Below are 17,120 nucleotides of genomic sequence, written 5' to 3'. Positions count from 1 at the left end.
AGGCTCATTTGAACTGACATTTTAATATCCTGCTACTATGAAAAATACTTCTTCGGTCCTTCTCAAGAGTAAAACCTAAAACATCTGGATTACTTTGGCTTTACTTCAGTGTTGACTGGACCCATCCACAATACTGACATCTCGCTACCTAAATGCTACCTGTGACCATGTAGTATTTGAGTGTAGCAACATTTTAAATACATTTTCAGTACTATACACGTATATTAAATATAAGATAAAGATAAAATGAAATGATCCATAACAGTGACTTAAGAATTAAAATAATAATTTAATATTTACATTTGAGACCTGCTAGAATTTAAAAGAAAAAAAAGACAGTCACTTACCTTATTGATATTTAATGCAGCAGTGAACCTTGGACATGTTCACAGGAATGTCAAGGTGCACATAGTAACTGCATGTGAGTCTGTCTACAGACACTACAATGGGTTTACATGTTAAACTAAGGGCGCACTCATTCATACCGTGCCCAAGCACGAATGATGGCTAAGTTCTAGTTCGTTTGACCATTGTGAGTATAACTATTCCATGCCCAGGCACAGCACGCGAGCATGAGCATTGACGACGGTCCTAATGTCTATTCATATACAACTGTTCCCCAAGAAGGACATTAAAGATGCCTCTGAAGGGTTCGCGGCAGTCTGATGCAGATGGAGTGTTTACTGCAGATTTGATCAGATGAAAATATTCAAAAACAGTCAGTCAATCTCCGAGGGCTGATGACGTATAAGCAAGAAGCAATCGAGCCGAGGCTCATATCATTTCAAATAATGTGAGTACAAGTGGGCCTGGGCCGCGGCGGAGAAGGGACAATCGCCCAAAGCACAGGGCAGATCATCTGGGCCACGTGTGAGAGCACCCCAAGCTGTACTGGTTGCAGATATTAAAGGGGACCTATTATACTTGCTTTCAGGTTCATACATGTATTTTGTGTTTCCACTAGAAAATGTTTACATGCTTTAATGTTAGAAAAACACTTTCAGTATACCCTGATTGGTCAGTGCTTCAGGACTGAATTTTGAGTTTTTTACTCTGGGATTACTTTGACCACGTTTACCTCAATATTTGATGTTTTGGCCATGTCTAATATGTCTATATAACATTATATATATTGACAGAAACTAAAGAAAAGCCTAATAGGTCCAATTTAAAGTCAACTTCTGTCAGAAAAGTCATATTAATTCAAGTCATATCCTCAATTGAAAATGAGTATTTGTAACAGGTTTCATTAGGCAGTGTACACACCGTCCAGATTTTTGAGAGCTGAACGTTAAATCCATTTCAGCCTCTAAAATAATGTCTTTATTACTGCTTAGTCTATTGAATGTCGATATCTACCAAACCGTCAAACAAACACTTCAGAATACAGTATATTGAATTGTTTCTCTCTCATTATAAGTTCACTCACTATGACCCATGCTTAGCCGTTACAGTTTGTGTTGGCCATTGTGCACAAATATATTTACATTTGTAGAAGCAGTGTTATCCACAGGATTCTGTGAGACTGTGGTAGGTCCACCCGGAAGAACATTGAGAGGAATATTGTATTTGTATATTTTAGTCTCTAGAACAGCAAAATTAAGAGACTAGGTCTATATTGAACTTTGTTTACCAGAGCACAACATTGTTTACTGCTTGCACAAACTTATCATAAACATATTTTATAGATATGAATTGTCATTATCATGATTGGTGAAGATAAGGTAAATATATGAATGGACTATCTATATGAATGGAATTATACAGCGAAAAAGGCACACCGACAAGCATGGTAAACAAAACAGGACTGCCCCCACCACAGCGACTTCCTGGTGATCTAATACGGAAGTGCCAAAAACTGCATTTCTCAGAGTGTCCACTAGGGGCAGGTTTCATAATAGAGGAGTTTCTCATTGACCTCCATGTTGAACAGGCCATTTTCACAGCATCATTAAACCTATTTAAGACTTGCTAAAAAAAACAAAAAAACATTCTAGTTACAATTCTTCAGTTTTTAAGCCTTTATTAGATAGGACAGACAGGAAAGGGGGTGAGAGACATGCAGCAAAGGGCCGCAGGTCAGAGTCGAATCAGAGGCCGCTACTTCGAGGACCTAAAGGCCTAGTCTCTATGTTTAGGTCACTGAGGGGTGATTTCTTTAATACCAGGCTAGTTGTCAGAATTAGCATCATTAGCATGCTAACTGTCATCTCGACCTGGACTGCGGTCATTCGTGTGGTGGAGTTTCCATAAGTGACAAGATAGTATTCTCTTTCACTGACTGAACCAACAGATGGTTTTGGAACCCAATATGTTAGCTCTGTTATGCTAATTAAATAGCTGCACTTGCACCGTGACTTGCAAAATTGCCTGCTATCTATGACACCTACACTAGATTACTAATCTAGAGCACCGGGAGGATTCGGGGTGTGAGGGTCGGTGTTTTACAGTCTCTGAGCATGGTACTGTGTTGAATATCCGTTTAAATCATAGAATAAATGCTACCTGAACTTGACTCCCAGAGCCAGTGTGTTTTCCATTAGACTGACATAGGAGTTTCTCTACTTGAATCTTGCTATAGAATGATATCCCATGTCAGTCTCTACCCTCTAAAAAAATCTTGTTCCTGTTACAAAATTTTAAAAATTACTCCTGAAAAAAATCTCAACATTGACTCACTGATGTGGCTAATTTTGTAAACGTCAGCTAAACAGACGTATCTCCCTCCCCCCAACGTCAAATCAATGCCCTTTTTTGGTCAGAGGAAATGAGGAGGAGTCAAAGTCTGACAAGATGGCGACTTCCAGTGGTGAGTATGATTAGGTCAAGTTGAGAGAACGGACCTCGATGGAGAGGCTACGTCCATTTTTTATACAGTCTATGGTTTCAAGACTGGTGGGTCGAGTAGTTTGTCGACATCACCGCAGACTGACACACTGACGACAGCTTGCCCCGGTTGAAACCAAGGTGACAAAAAGTTACAAAGGGCAGTGAGTGCACATGCGGTGCAGTGACAGCTTTTGGATGAGTACAGCAGTTAAAGGCCTGCTTGCTCACTAACCAGGATCTTATTGGAATCGCAGAGTCGTCCTTTCAGGGCCAGAGAAAGGTCTCCAATGTTGGCTGTGATGAACTTGGCCTCTGAGATGATGGCTGCAGTCTCATCCAGACCCTCCTTCCTGATCTTCCAGTTCTTATCCCCAATTTTAGACACCAGATCAGATGTGATCTTGTCACTAAAGATAATAGGGAATAGAGAGAAAACAGGTACAGTATTTGACTAATATTTCACAGTCAATGTAATTGCAAGCGTGAGTTAAACATTTTCAGTAGTATGTATAAATGGTACAAACTCAATTATTGACATGGTACAGCTTAAAAACATTGTGTTGTGTAGAGTACCACATTACTAATGACTTTCTTTGTCAAAATGTTCTTATGAGTAACTATTTTATGTGCAAGTGTACCAATAGTGGTGTCTCATTAGATACTGTAGGTGTGTATCTTCATCATGAATTTTGCTCATGCAGGGACTGTTGAGTCTATGTTTATCAAATAATGTGGTCTAGACCTGCTCTATATGGAACATGCCCTAAGAAAACTTTAGTTATGATTTGACACTATAAATAAAAAAATGCTATCACTTTAGTGGCAACTAAATATTCTACACCACCCCATTTGTAAGAGCAGGACAACTCTCAGCAAAGCCATCTGCAAGAGTAGAAGTAACACTCCTAGACACTGCCCGGGACAGGAGAATGCAGGTTGAATTAGACCAGGGACTCACCTTTCCGCCTGAAATTATTACAACTACTCTCAGGCCGTACCTGGTCTTGTGGTCAACCTCCCAAAAGTCACTTTTCATTGTGGAGCAAACTGTACCATGGGAGGCTGCAGTTGGTGAAGCATATGAGCGTAAGCGACTGAAGTACTCTGACATAGCAGCTGAAGCAGAACAACATGGCTGGTATGCCCAGGTGCTTCCGGTTGAGGTTGAGTGTAGAGGCATGTAATAAAAGGCATGGGAGTGCGAGGACAGGTTTTCAGACAAGCTGTCAAGTCATTTTCAGATGCTGCATCTGAAAATGATGACAAAATGACAAAGCAGCAGCTGGCTATGGATCAGGAGAAAGGACCCCAGCTGGGCTGCAAAGTGACCATCGAGGGGTAAAAGCAGAGGGGCAACTGGGAAGCCAGGTGTGGCCGTTGAGACCTCTGGAGGTCTTGTGGGCCTTTAACCTCAACTCTACACCAAGTGCTGATTATCTAAGGGATTGTACCATCTAGTCCTATAAGCTAAACCTTGGCTGAGCTTTAATTGCAAGGATTTAAGCATTGAAAAATTTATGTGATTTTAGAAATATTAGAGTCAGAATTGCAATAAGTGCAATAAATCTATAGATTTTTCTTTCTATAATCAAAGAAATCTGTATACAATTTGAAATAAAACGTAATGCTTTAAGACCTCAAAGACAACTTAACACTGTTTCCTGAATCAATTAATGATATTTCACACCAATCATGATATTAATTTGGATATTTCCCGGTAGAGGATGCATCAAATGTAAAGTAATGTTAAAAAAGGGTTTGATAAAGGATTGGCTTGTTTTTTTAGTGTATAATTTAGCTGTAAAATGAGAAAGTTTGTGACCAAGTCAAGCCAAAACCAAGCCCCCGCCAAACAAACATTTTACAATTCAACAGTGCATGAAACATTTTTCTGAAAACACTGAGAGAAACCGGTAACACACAACAACACAACAGAATCTTGATTAATATTTGATCTGCGTTGTATAGTTTCAGTTTGATCACAGTTTACGAATAGTCAGAATAGTCAATACTCAGACGCTGCGTCAGAGACTCCTCTGCTCTGATTGGTTGTTCTCCTTGAGGCACAATGCAAACTAGTAGATGCCATTAGGAGCACCAGGTGGAGGAAGAGGAACAGGATTTTTGCACAGATCTGTCTCATGGTGCTGTCAGGATAAAGTGACAGTTTCAGCAAATTTGACAAAAACATATTTTCTAGGAAAGTTACTACTTGATTCAGTATTTAGGCTTAATTTTAAGAATCAACTGTCCTCATCAGTTTTAGTAGCCCAGTTGGTGTGAACACATACAGTGGTGATCAAAATTAGAGAACAAAGTATTAATTCTTGATTTATTCTGAAATATAGTTATCTTTTATTGTTCATAATATCATAGAATATCAGCTGAGTCTATACCACTGCTGTACTAACATGTTTTTTTAAATAACCAAGGCACTTCAACAAAAAAAAAAAACCTTTATTTTGTGAAAAAAAGAAAGAAAAAATTCATCAAAATTAAAGAACATTTCCCAGTTACTGGTGTTAATCTGACACGTTGTGACAAATGACTTCATTGTTGGACACACTATTTATCTAGCAGCTCTACTGGTTACTTTGTAAGATGGCGAGCTGCTCTAAGGAGTCAGAAACCCTGAGACAGCAGGTTGTCCAGATGAAGGCCAAAGGGATGACCCTCTCAGCCATCAGAGAGAGGTTGGGCGTTCACAGTCTGGGATTTCAAGAATGCTGAAACTTTACAAGGACACAGATTCATTTAAGTCCCTCAAAAAGGCCGGTCGTCCACGTAAAACAAGTGCACCACAGGACAGGATTATGAGAAGACTCTCAGTGGGGAATCAGTTCAACGCTGCAGCTGGAGTTGCTCTCCAGTTCAGTGCTGAACAGGGCAAAGATCTGTCTCTGCACACAGTGTCTCGTCATTTAAGACAATTTGGACTGAAAGCCCACTTTGCAGTGACCAAACCTCTCATCAGCAGAAAGAATAAAAAGGCTAGACTTGCCTTTGCTGAGGAGCATGTTGTGTGGACAGAGGAGAACTTTAAAATGTGTGAACAAATAAAATGAGTTTATTTGGGTCTGATGGGAAAAATTATGTTGGGCGTATGACTGAGGAAAGACTGAACCCAAAGTGTGTGAAGAAGTCAGTTCCATTTGGAGGAGGAAGTGTCATGGTTTGGGGATGTTTTCTGCAGCAGGAGTTGGGCCTCTTGTACAGCTACATGGCAGGGTGGATGCAAATGTTTATGTAAACCTCATTCAGAAACATGCAAAACCTTCACTGCAATAGACTCCAATCAGCTGCAATTTTCATACAAGACAATGGCCCCTGTCACACTGCAAAATAGGTTAAACAGTTTGAAGCTAAGAATATTGAAACAATCAAATGGCCAGATCTAAACCCCATTGAGAATCTCTGGAAAATTCTTGTCAAAAAAGATGATAAGTAAACCCACTACAGTTCCTGAACTATGGAAGAGACTGAAGAAGAATGGACCAAGATCAAACCAGAGAAGTGTGAGAAATTAGTGATGTCCTGTGGGCGCAGATGTGCTGAGGTCATTCAAAGCTGTGGTCCCTATTCATTTTTTAAAACATTGTTGAAATCTTCTCTTCTGACACAATGGTTACTGTTCTCTAATTTTGTTCACTGCTTCTTTTTTTTTTTAACAAAATAAAGGTTGTTGTTGAAGTGCCATAGGTATTTAAAAACGTGCTATTACAGCAGTGGTATAGCCACAGTGGATATTCTATCAAATTCTGATATTGACTAAGAGGCTGTCTCCTGCACAGTCAGTTTGGTTACCTGATATCTGTTCTGGGTAGTAAGTCCATGATGTCCTGTCCACCTCCTCCATCTTCTTCCTGCTCTTCTCTGTCATTACCATCCTCCTCTGCTGCTGCTGACTTTTTGGTGAATTTGATTGGAGCTGGTGGAGACTGGCCCTGCATCTGTGAGGGATAGGCACATCCAAATAGACATCTTAATTTCCTTGTCAGGTCTCATTCCCTGCACATAACTTGTAACCGAGTAGTGTTGTGTGTGTGTAGTAGTGAGTCCTTTAACTTAAGGTCGCACTCACACTGTCCATCCGTACCGTGCCCAAGCACGTTTCACGGCTTAAGTCTAGTTCGTTTGACCAGTGTGAGTGCAACTGTACCGCGCCTAGGAGCGGTACGCTTGCCGACCACGTCCCGTTTGGGAGAGGTGGGCTTTTGTAAAGCACGTTTGCACATGTACGAGCATGAGCATGCGCACGTGTACGAGCACGAGGCCTACGGCGGTTCTGACGTCATTTTATGTGCGCCTGTTGGGACATAGAAAAAAAACGGATCATGCGCGGACATTTAAAACAATGGCGGCAAAAGGTTCACGTTGGTGTGATGCGGAGGTGGAGTGTTTACTGCAGATTTGGTCAGATGGAAATATTCAGAACGTTGGAAAAGACGCACAAAAACTCTGAGGTCTATGGAAAGATTTGTAAACAAAGCGACGCATAACGATGACGTCAATCAATGCGTGTGATGTGTTACAGCGTGATGACGTATAGGCAGGCAAGAAGCATTCGCGCGAGGCCCAGGTAGTGTGAGTACAAACGGCCTGGGGCACGGGGGGCAAGTACCCTAAAGCACGGGGCACGGTACGGATGGACAGTGTGAGTGCGCCCTAAGGGCGTGATCACACTATCCTTTTGGCCGCGGCCAAAACCGGTTTTTCAGCTAAAGTCTAGTACCTTTAAGTAGTGTGAGCGCACCCGCTCCGCGCTCAACTGGGGCCAGCTGGCCCTCCACGGCCCGCTTGAAATAGGTGGGCTTTAGCGGAGCCGTTTGCACATGTACGAGCAAGAGCGTGCGCACGTGTACGAGCACGAGCACGAGCCCTACGGCAATAGCGTTATGTCCGCCTGTTCGGACATGTAAATAGAAGGACGGACCATGCGCGGATATTTAACAACAACAACAATGGTGGTGAAAGGTTCACGTTGTGTTTACTGCAGATTTGGTCGGATGAAAATATTCAAAAACAGTCGACAAGACGCACAAAAACTACGAGGTCTATGGAAAGATTTGTAAACAAAGCCACACACACACGCGATCAATGCGTGTGACGTGTTACGGCGTGATGGCGTATGGATAGCAAGAAGCATTGGCCGTGGCCCAGGCAGTGTGAGTACAAACGGGGCTGGGGCGCGGGGGGGAGAGGGAGGGGGGACAAGTACCCTAAAGTCCGGGTCGTGGTCCGGGAGGACAATGTGATCACGCCCCAAGTCTCCTTTTTTCTGTTTTCTTTACCAAAATACCTGAAAAAATCCTTGATGGACTTGGACTTATATAGAACCTTTCTACTGACTACTCAAGGGGCTTTACACTATATTACATTCACCAATTCCCACAGACATTCATACTGATGGTCCTGCTAATCTAATTAATCATTTAGACCACATTTACATACCAATGCACAGCATGAGGAGCAATTTGTGTGGCTTGGCCAAGGACACTTCAACATGCAGTCCAGAGGAGCTGGGGATTAAACCACTAATCTCTTGAATGGAGGACGACCCGCGTTACCTCCAGCAAGAAAGTCCCTACCTTCTCAAATTCAGCATTGATCTGAGTGAGGAGAGCAGGCTTCTCGTCTTCAAACAACGTGCGAAGAGGAGCACCCATGTACAAGTACATGACTCCCAGCAGGGTGATGGCAGCTGTCCGAACAGCAGGGTTAGTGGCTCCCAGAGCTGTCCTCACGTTGTTGATGAAAACCCTCACATCGATACTGCAGAGAGGGGAGGTCAAAGGTCAACAGATGCTCTTCAGATTTTGTCTTCTTAAGCCAAAACACTCAATATAGTGAATATGTAACGAAATAAGTTCTTATACAAATGTGTTGATATAAAAGTGAGCATTAAAATAAGGACAAATTACCCCGCAAAGCCAAACTCCTTCATGGCATTGGCCAGCCAGTTGAGAGTCTCTGCCTGGTTTTTGGGGTTCTTCTGTGCAAAGGCTATTGACACAACCTGAAAAATAAAACACAAACCATATAACTACACTAGATCCATCACCGGCAACCCTACCAGATAAAATGTATTTTCAAGTTCCATTTTAGTAACTTAAGTAAAAAGATGTCCAGAGAAACAGGCTACATACCTGTTCTGCGGTCCATGGCAGTGAGCAAGCCTCTCCAATAGCAGTCAATGCCTCTTTGGCCTTCCCACCACATTTGATGTCTCCAACCTTATCCACCAAGCCGTCCAAAACTACAGAGGCTGACGTTTTGGAAAACTGTCCTCTCTGACCTATAAGAGCCACGATGTGCAGCTTCATCTGCATCACCTACACAGGGAAGACAAGATTAGAATGGGCATCCCGATCCCTTACTGATGGTTCCATGCTAATGGTAGTCAGTACCGACATATGTGTACCAGCCAAAAGACAATGGGAACAGACGCACACTGTACGTAGGCGGGGCACAGAGGGGTTTTAACCTGCTAAACAGACTCCGGAATACACATGCATACCTTATTGCTTCTGGTAAAATAAGGTATGCATCCTAATCATTTGTAAACAGATTGTACTCATTTTTTACACAGTTCTATGTAGTGTTTACCTGTTGGAGGGTCACATAGTCATGCACAGAGGAAGAAAAATAGATGAGCCGCATAAAAATAGAGTCGAGTTAGAATTGAACCACGCAGCTTCCGTGGCCCATGTAGCAGATTCAATTGGACATAATGGACACTAATGTGACAATTCCACAACAGCCGAGTCACAACGCATAAGCAGCCCGTGTAGTTTGGCCATAAGACAGTATGTAGTCCTGTAATCTACCTACGAACAGGCTTGTTTGAAAACAGCAAAAATAATAAGCGACCCATCCCATGTGTATATCATAATTTTTTTAAATATTCAAATTATATTCAAATATTGAAGTTCGGAATCAAAGCCCTACAGTCGATCAGCTCTAACTTCAGATGTTGGAGAAGAGATGTTACCTGGAAGTTGGTCTCCTTCCAGCCTGGTTTCTTGGCCAACATCCTGACTAAGGCCTGGCAGGGGATCTCCGTCTTATCCATGGTCTCAACAGCCTAGAAGCATGCATGAATACATAGATTAATATTCCTGTATATTATTCTTTAACAGGTAGAGGCACATCAGCCCGTTCCATCGCTCCAGCGGACTTTATCATGCAATATGTAGTTTTGAGCATTTCACACTTAAAATATAACAATAATAATAACAACAACAATAATAATAAGTAATATGGGTTTAATCAAAGTGTTTCCATTGGACATCTGTTTCGTAAGACATGCCCAGCAGATGTCAGGCTTTCTACACACACTGTACATACAGTAAACCACACTAATCTGTACGGCTGCAATTTAGGATTTCTTTCATCAATTTATATATAAGATTATTTTCTTCCTTGTTTTATTTGACCACCAGTTTAAAACTTTTATGAAAATAAAGCATCACATTGTCAAATCAGATTTGAGAAGCTGGAGTTTGAAAACATTTGGCATTTTTCTTTCACAAAATATATATATAAATGACATAAATAGCTGTAGATAAATCCACTACTCTATCAAATCGATGTAATCGCAGCAGTCCTTGAACCAAGCCTTTCATTTTCTGTTTGGTGAGGACGATGGCAAGTAAAAAAATAAATAAATAATGTTTGAAATAATTTGTCATGATTTAACACAGTCATCAAGTAAGAAACAAAAAGACATTACCCTCTGGAACTCCTCCATACTAGCCAGTCTCTCCTTCCAGTTGGCTGAGTCCAGCAGCTGCACACAGGTGGAAGGAAGAACACCTGCTGCCCGCTCCTCACACACCTCAGCCTGACAGACACACACGCACATGCACAACACACGCACACAAAATGGAGTTATGGGCAGGAGAAGGAGGGTGTGAGGCTAAAAAGAGCCGTAGTGACACAAATTCAGCAACATTAGGTTCTGTCTCAGTAAAGGTCCAGTGAAAGGCTCTGACAGGGACAACTCTGCTGCTCACACTTTAAAACATTGTGTCTGATGTTTTTATTATTACCGTTTATCTCATGGACACAGTAAAAGGTTTTTCTAGCAGCATGACCTACATAAAATTGATAGTCGTTTTAGGCCACCCATCCTGTGGGCCCACCACTTGCAGGAGGAACCGCTGGGGTTGTGTGTGCCACTGCACAGGTGGCAGTAAAGGTGAGGGGCCTCAACGGACCAGACATGGGCAGCAGAGGCTGGCTCTGGGTACGTGGAATGTCACCTCTCGGTGGGGAAAGGAACCAGATGTTGTGCGGGAGGTGGGGCGCTAACAGTTAGATCTGGGGGGGCTTACCTGCACGCACAGTGTCAGTTCTGGAACCGTACTCCTGGATAGGGGTTGGACCCTATTCTTCTCTGGAGTTGCCCAGGGTGTGAGGCGCCTGGCGGGTGTGGGGATACTTACAAACCTGAGGCCGTATGTTTTGGACACTCGAGTGAAGAGCTGTCAACTGATCAACATATGGTAATGAGTTGGGTCAGAGGATGGGTTGAAGATTCTGGACAGACCAGGTAAGCCCAAACGAGTAGTGCGGGTGAACTGGGAACGTCTGGAGGAGGCCCCTGTCTGAGAGATCTTCAACTCACACCTCCGGCGGAGCTTTCCTGGCATCCCTGTGGAGGTTGGGGGCATTGAACCGGAGTGGGCGATGTTTAAAGCTTCCATTGCTGAAGCTGCAGCAGTGAGCTGTTGCCTAAAGGTATTAGGTGCCTCAAGGGGCGGTAACCCTCGAACACCGTGGTGGACACCGGTGGTCAGGGAAGCTCCTTAATCCGACTAACACGCCCCTCTTTTGTAGAGGCAGAGCTGAAGGCTGATTTGGAATCCTTGTCAATATATCTGGCGGTCACTGAGGTAGTCAAACAACTCCACAGTGGCAAAGCCCAAGGGATTGATGAGATTTGCCTGAAATGCTGAAAGCTTTGGGTTGGGAGAAGCTGTCTTTGTTGACACATCTCTTCAACATTGCGTGGAAGTCTCTTTGCTTTTTGCAGATGATGTGGTCCTGATAGCATCATCGGTCAGTGACCTTCAGCACTCACTGGATCGGTTCGCAGCAGAGAGTGAAACGGTTGGGATGAGGATCAGCACTTCTAAATCTGAGGGCATGGCTCTCAGCAGGAAACCGGTGGGTTGCTTACTCCAGGTAGGGAATGAGTCCTTACCCCAAGTGAAGGAGTTCAAAGACCTCGGATCTTGTTCACGAGTGAGGGGACGATGGAGCGTGAGTTTGGCCGGAGAATCAGAGCAGCGGGGCACGGTGTTGCAGTCGCTCTACCGCACCTTGGTAGCGAAAAGAGAGCTGAGCCGGAAGGCAAAGCTCTCGATCTACCGGTCAATCTTCGTTCCTACCCTCAACTATGGTCATGAAAGCTGGGTCATGATTGAAAGAATGAGGTTGCGGGTGCAAGCGGCCGAAATGGGTTTTCTCAGAAGGGTGGCTGGAGTCTCCCTTAGAGATAGGGTGAGAAGTTCAGCCATCCGTGAGGAATTCTGAGTAGAGCCGCAGCTCCTTTGCGTTGAAAGGAGCCAGTTGAGGTGTTTCTGGCATTTAGTAAGGATGCTCCCTGGGCGCATCCCTAGGGAGGGAAGTTTGGGTGATGAGATGAGATTAACTTGATACGCTACATTTATTTATTATTTTAGCTATGTGGCCTGTGGCAGTTTACAATTTAAGTGTATTATAATATGGGTAGTGAAACCTCATCATACTTAATAGGCCTACTTGTGGTATTTTATTTAGTTAGTCATTTCTCCATCCGGTAAATCCTCCCGTGTTCACGAGGAAGTGAAAAATAGCGCCACTGAGCAGCTCTCCATAGGAATGAATTGGGTGCGACTTTCATACGCTGTCCGTTTTATTTTCTATGTCCATAATCATAACAGACCCTTCTCAAAGCAGACATCTTATCAAAAACAGGAAAAGCACTGGTATCAATATGAACATTAACATGACATCGCTCTATTAAAGTGAAATTCTGGAGTAAAATCACCCCTTGGTCTTTTTCGACACTTGCACACATCAAATAAGCCATCGAGACAGTTTTTTTTCTGTGTAACAACTATTAATGGAGAAATCCTGGAGCGTTGCCAACAGTCGGAAGAGGCTAACACTGATTAGCTCGGGACAGTACGGTGAAGGCATTAAAACAGCTTTTTTAACCACCAATACTGCTCAAAATAACACCCAACCTCTGCTGTAGCATGAGAGTCCCTACACAGAAAACAAAGCACCAACAACGTAGTTAGAGAACCCAGAGGTTATCAAAAGAGTGTTTTAAAGACTTACCTACTGACCGTTGTACCAGCTCCTCTCATAGTAAATTCCATTCAAGTGGATTGCCAAAGTCAATCCAAAAGGAAGGAGCCCATTGGTGCTTTGCTTTCTGTGTAGGGACTCTTCTCATGCTGCTGCAGAGGTTTGCTGTTATTTTGAGCAGCATTAGTGGTTAAAAAAGACGCTTTAATGCCTTCACCGTACTGCCCCAAGCTAATCACTGTTAGCCACATCCGGCTTTTAGCAACTCTACAGAATTTCTCCGTTAATAGTTGTTACACACACAAAAAAAATGTGTCAATGGCTTATTTGATGTATGCAAGTGCTGAAAAACCCCATGGGATGATTTTTTCACCGGAATTACACTTTAAGTGTCCCAGAAAGTCAATGTCAGTGAGCAATCCTGCACAGTACCAGAACACTGACTGGCTCACCTAAATGGAGTGACGCCATTATTAATAAAGATAGTGTGACTTATTACTACTCATGGGGGAATTGTTGGGTCTTTGTAAATCATAAATAAGTCATGTGGTCTTTACTCCATATATAAAGTGTCCTGAGATAACCTTTGTTATGAATTGGCATTGTAAATAAAATTGAATAATTAAGATTATTAATGGCACCCGTGCCTTTCCTGCTTGACAAGCTCAATTGCTGAATTATATGGCTGATAAACAGGATAAAGAAGCTCGTATTTCCCTTTTAAGAGAGAAAAGGCTTCAAGGATGAGAGCTCTATTCTCTTTGGACTAACATCACCTTGAGGAAACGTTCCGAACAAGACAAGTTAAATAAAATATTTTTCACCGCTTTTGGAAAAATACTTTTTGACCATATAAGAAAGGGGATGTGGGACATGCACTCAAAAGCTTTAACTGGTAACAAGGTAAATGGATGCACACAGACTCACCGAGAGCTCACTCTCGATGAATTCTTTACTGTCAGGGATCTTCTTGGTTTTTCCACCAGCTGCAGAGGCTGGTTTGCCTTTCTTAGATAGACCTGCTAATGACTGCAGAAAAGAGAGGCACAAAACACTTCAGGTGAACTGTTGACACTTAACACCACTGAGTTCCTTCAGGTCATATGACCCAGCAACACTATCGTAGAACAAGGCAACATTTATTTGGGATTCATTGCATGTGCAGTGCTCTGAGCATACCTTGCTGGCAGCACCAGTTTGGGTCTTCTTGGGTGGGGCAGAGAATTTGGGTGGAGCTTCAACAGGGGGAGGAGCTTTAGCTGCTGGCTTCTTTTCCCCGACTGCACCACCCTTCTTCCCTCCAGGGAGCTCCACTTTATCAGCAGACTCCTTTATCTTTGAACATGGAAAAAGGGCAGTGGTTAACAGTTGATGAGTTCTCATGATTTGAATTTGTATTCACTGATGACGGTTTTCTCTCTCTTTATCCTTCTTCTACTGATCCATACCTTATCCAGTTTGAGTTTGTCCAAATCAGACAGGAAAGGGTTGACAGCTTTCTCTCCCACTACTTTCATTGCCGTCCCTAAGGCCTCAAAGGCAGCGTCACGCACCTCTGGAGCAGAGTCATTCACTTGCTAAGATGGTTACAGAGAAAAGCACAGGTATATTTTTTTAAAGTAAACCTTTAAAACTGGGAACAAAGAGTCTTCACTTTCTTTTTGATTAACTGCCTGAAATTACTCATATAGAAAACTATAATAGTATCTATCAATAGTATCCTATGCCCCAGTACTGTATGTTGTGTCTGCAGTAAGGCTGCCCCCAAATGTAAGCATCTGCTGATTTGTACCTGACAGTAAGATGCAGGCCTTTCTACCTTCCAGGTGAGTTTACCGTTGTTATAGTCACAGCTGTGTATATCCCACTGGATGCTAACGCTTGCGTAGCCTTAGGCTACCTATATAGCACCATCAGTAAACAAGAAAACACCCACCCCAAAGCAGTACACATCCTAGCTGATGATTTCAACCCAAGTTTGAACAACACATCAAATGTGCAACCAGGGGAGAAAATACACTAGACAAGGCCTACTCTAATATCAACAAAGGGTTTAGAGTCACACCACTAGCACATTTAGCCCAGTCTGATCACCTATCAATCCAACTAGCACCAGCTTACACCCCCCTCAGGAGAAAGTCTTAACCCACCACCAGGACTGTTGAAAGCTGGCCTGAAGGAGCTTCCTTGCAGCTGCAGGACTGCTTTGAAAGGACAAATGTGGACATTTTTCAAAATCAGGACTTAAGAGTACACATTCACTGTACTCTGTTCTCATCCAGAACTGTGTTGAACGTCACCGTCGACAAACTCATCTGCATTTACCCCAACCTGAAGCCATAGATGACAAAGGAGGTCCGAACACTCCTCAATGGCCGCAACACAGCCTTCAGGTCTAGCGACAGAGCCCTGTACAGTGCCGCTAGAGCCAACCTGAAGAAAGGCATCAAAGATGCCGAAGCAGCCTACAAGAGGAAGACAGAGTACCACTTCAACAACAACAACAACAATCCATGGCGAGTGTGGCAGGACATCCAGTGAATCAACTACAAACCCAGCAACAGCACGACGGCCAACAGTGACCCTTCACTGGCAGAAGAACTGAACTGCTTCTTTGCCCCCACCCCCCAGTTGTCATGCTACCAGGCTACGAGAGACTGGTCCAACAGCACATTAAAGCCAGCCTCCCGCCCACTGAGGATGCCATCGCCACTGCACTGACCCACCTTGAACACTAGGGCAGCTATGTGAGGATGCTTTTCATTGACTTATGCTCTGATTTTAATACCACCATCCCCAGTAGACTGGTCACAAAACTTGTGGATTTAGGACTGTCCCAACCCATCTGTCTTTGGATCAAGGACTAACTGCCCCCAGACCGTCAGACTGGGCCCTCACCTCTCCAGCCCCATCACACTCAGCACCGGCTCCCCACAAGGCTGTGTGCTGAGCCCCCTCCTCTACACCCCCTCCTTTATACTTATACTTTTCCTGGGCTTTTTCTGGACTTTCCCTTGGCACACAATTCTCAGAGGATCTCTCCTGGACTACAAACACCACCACACTAGTCAAGAAGGCCCAGCAGCAACTCTACTTTCTGAGGATCCTTAAGAAAAGAACTGGAGGAATAGCTGCTGGTGTACTTCTACCGCTGCTACATCGAGAGTGTGTTAGCATACTGTATAACGATATGGTATGACAGGAGAGCCCGTCAGGGGTTCATCAACACTGCCCAGAGAATCGCCGGCTACCCACTACCCTCCCTGAAGGACATCTTTAGCTCTCGCTGCCTGGGCAGGACAGCCACCATCCTGAGGGACCGTTCTCACCCTGGACACAACCTGTTCCAAATGCTGCCCTCTGGCAGACGGTACAGGTCCCTCAAGACCCGCACAAAAAGACTCAACAGCCATTTCCCCACAGACATACGTTAAGTGAATAACACACAATAAGGATTAATACATTCATTTTTAACTATTTCATTTCCAAGCACTATGTACTTTTATAATCTGCATACATTATCTTTATTTGTTATATACTGTGTGTGTGTGTGTATATATATATATGTATATATATGTGTGTGTGTGTGGAGGTATGCCCCACCAGATCTAAGTGGTAGCGCTCCACCTCCCGCACAAGCTCCGGTTCCTTTCACGACAGAGAGGTGACATTCCACATCCCCATTTTTAATATTTGTTGCTTTAATTCGCGCAATCTGGTTGACACTTGCCTTCGTTTTACTATGTGCAATGACTATAAAGAGTTTCTGATTCTGATAGAGATGATGGCGGAGAGAATGCAGCACTCTAAAGTGTGGCTTTATTTCACCAAAATAGGTAAAGAACAAAGCATTAATTCTTACTCTATTCTGAAATACTATTGTTTTTTATTCTTCAGAATTTGATACCACTGCTGTACTAGCATGTTTTTTAAAAACCTTTACTTTGTGAAAAAAAATTGAGCAATTGGTGTTAATCTGGCACCTGGTG

At 43.2% G+C, this 17,120-nt stretch overlaps 1 protein-coding gene across 1 annotated transcript in view; it reads right to left on the bottom strand.

The window, feature by feature from the left end:
* Positions 1–17,120, bottom strand: part of ckap5 (cytoskeleton associated protein 5) — a 79,519-nt gene that overhangs the window by 36,302 nt on the left and 26,097 nt on the right. The window contains 10 exon segments of the mRNA XM_083916810.1: positions 3,062–3,236; positions 6,634–6,779; positions 8,418–8,601; positions 8,751–8,845; positions 8,976–9,161; positions 9,821–9,913; positions 10,562–10,672; positions 14,059–14,160; positions 14,311–14,466; positions 14,580–14,708. Coding sequence (XP_083772936.1) covers positions 3,062–3,236; positions 6,634–6,779; positions 8,418–8,601; positions 8,751–8,845; positions 8,976–9,161; positions 9,821–9,913; positions 10,562–10,672; positions 14,059–14,160; positions 14,311–14,466; positions 14,580–14,708 — 1,377 coding nt within the window.

Source organism: Echiichthys vipera, assembly GCF_963691815.1.
Source record: "Echiichthys vipera genome assembly, chromosome: 7".
Classification (NCBI taxonomy): Eukaryota; Metazoa; Chordata; class Actinopteri; order Perciformes; family Trachinidae; genus Echiichthys; species Echiichthys vipera.
Note: the sequence above shows the minus strand (reverse complement) of the source record. Positions and strands in the feature narration are given on the sequence as shown.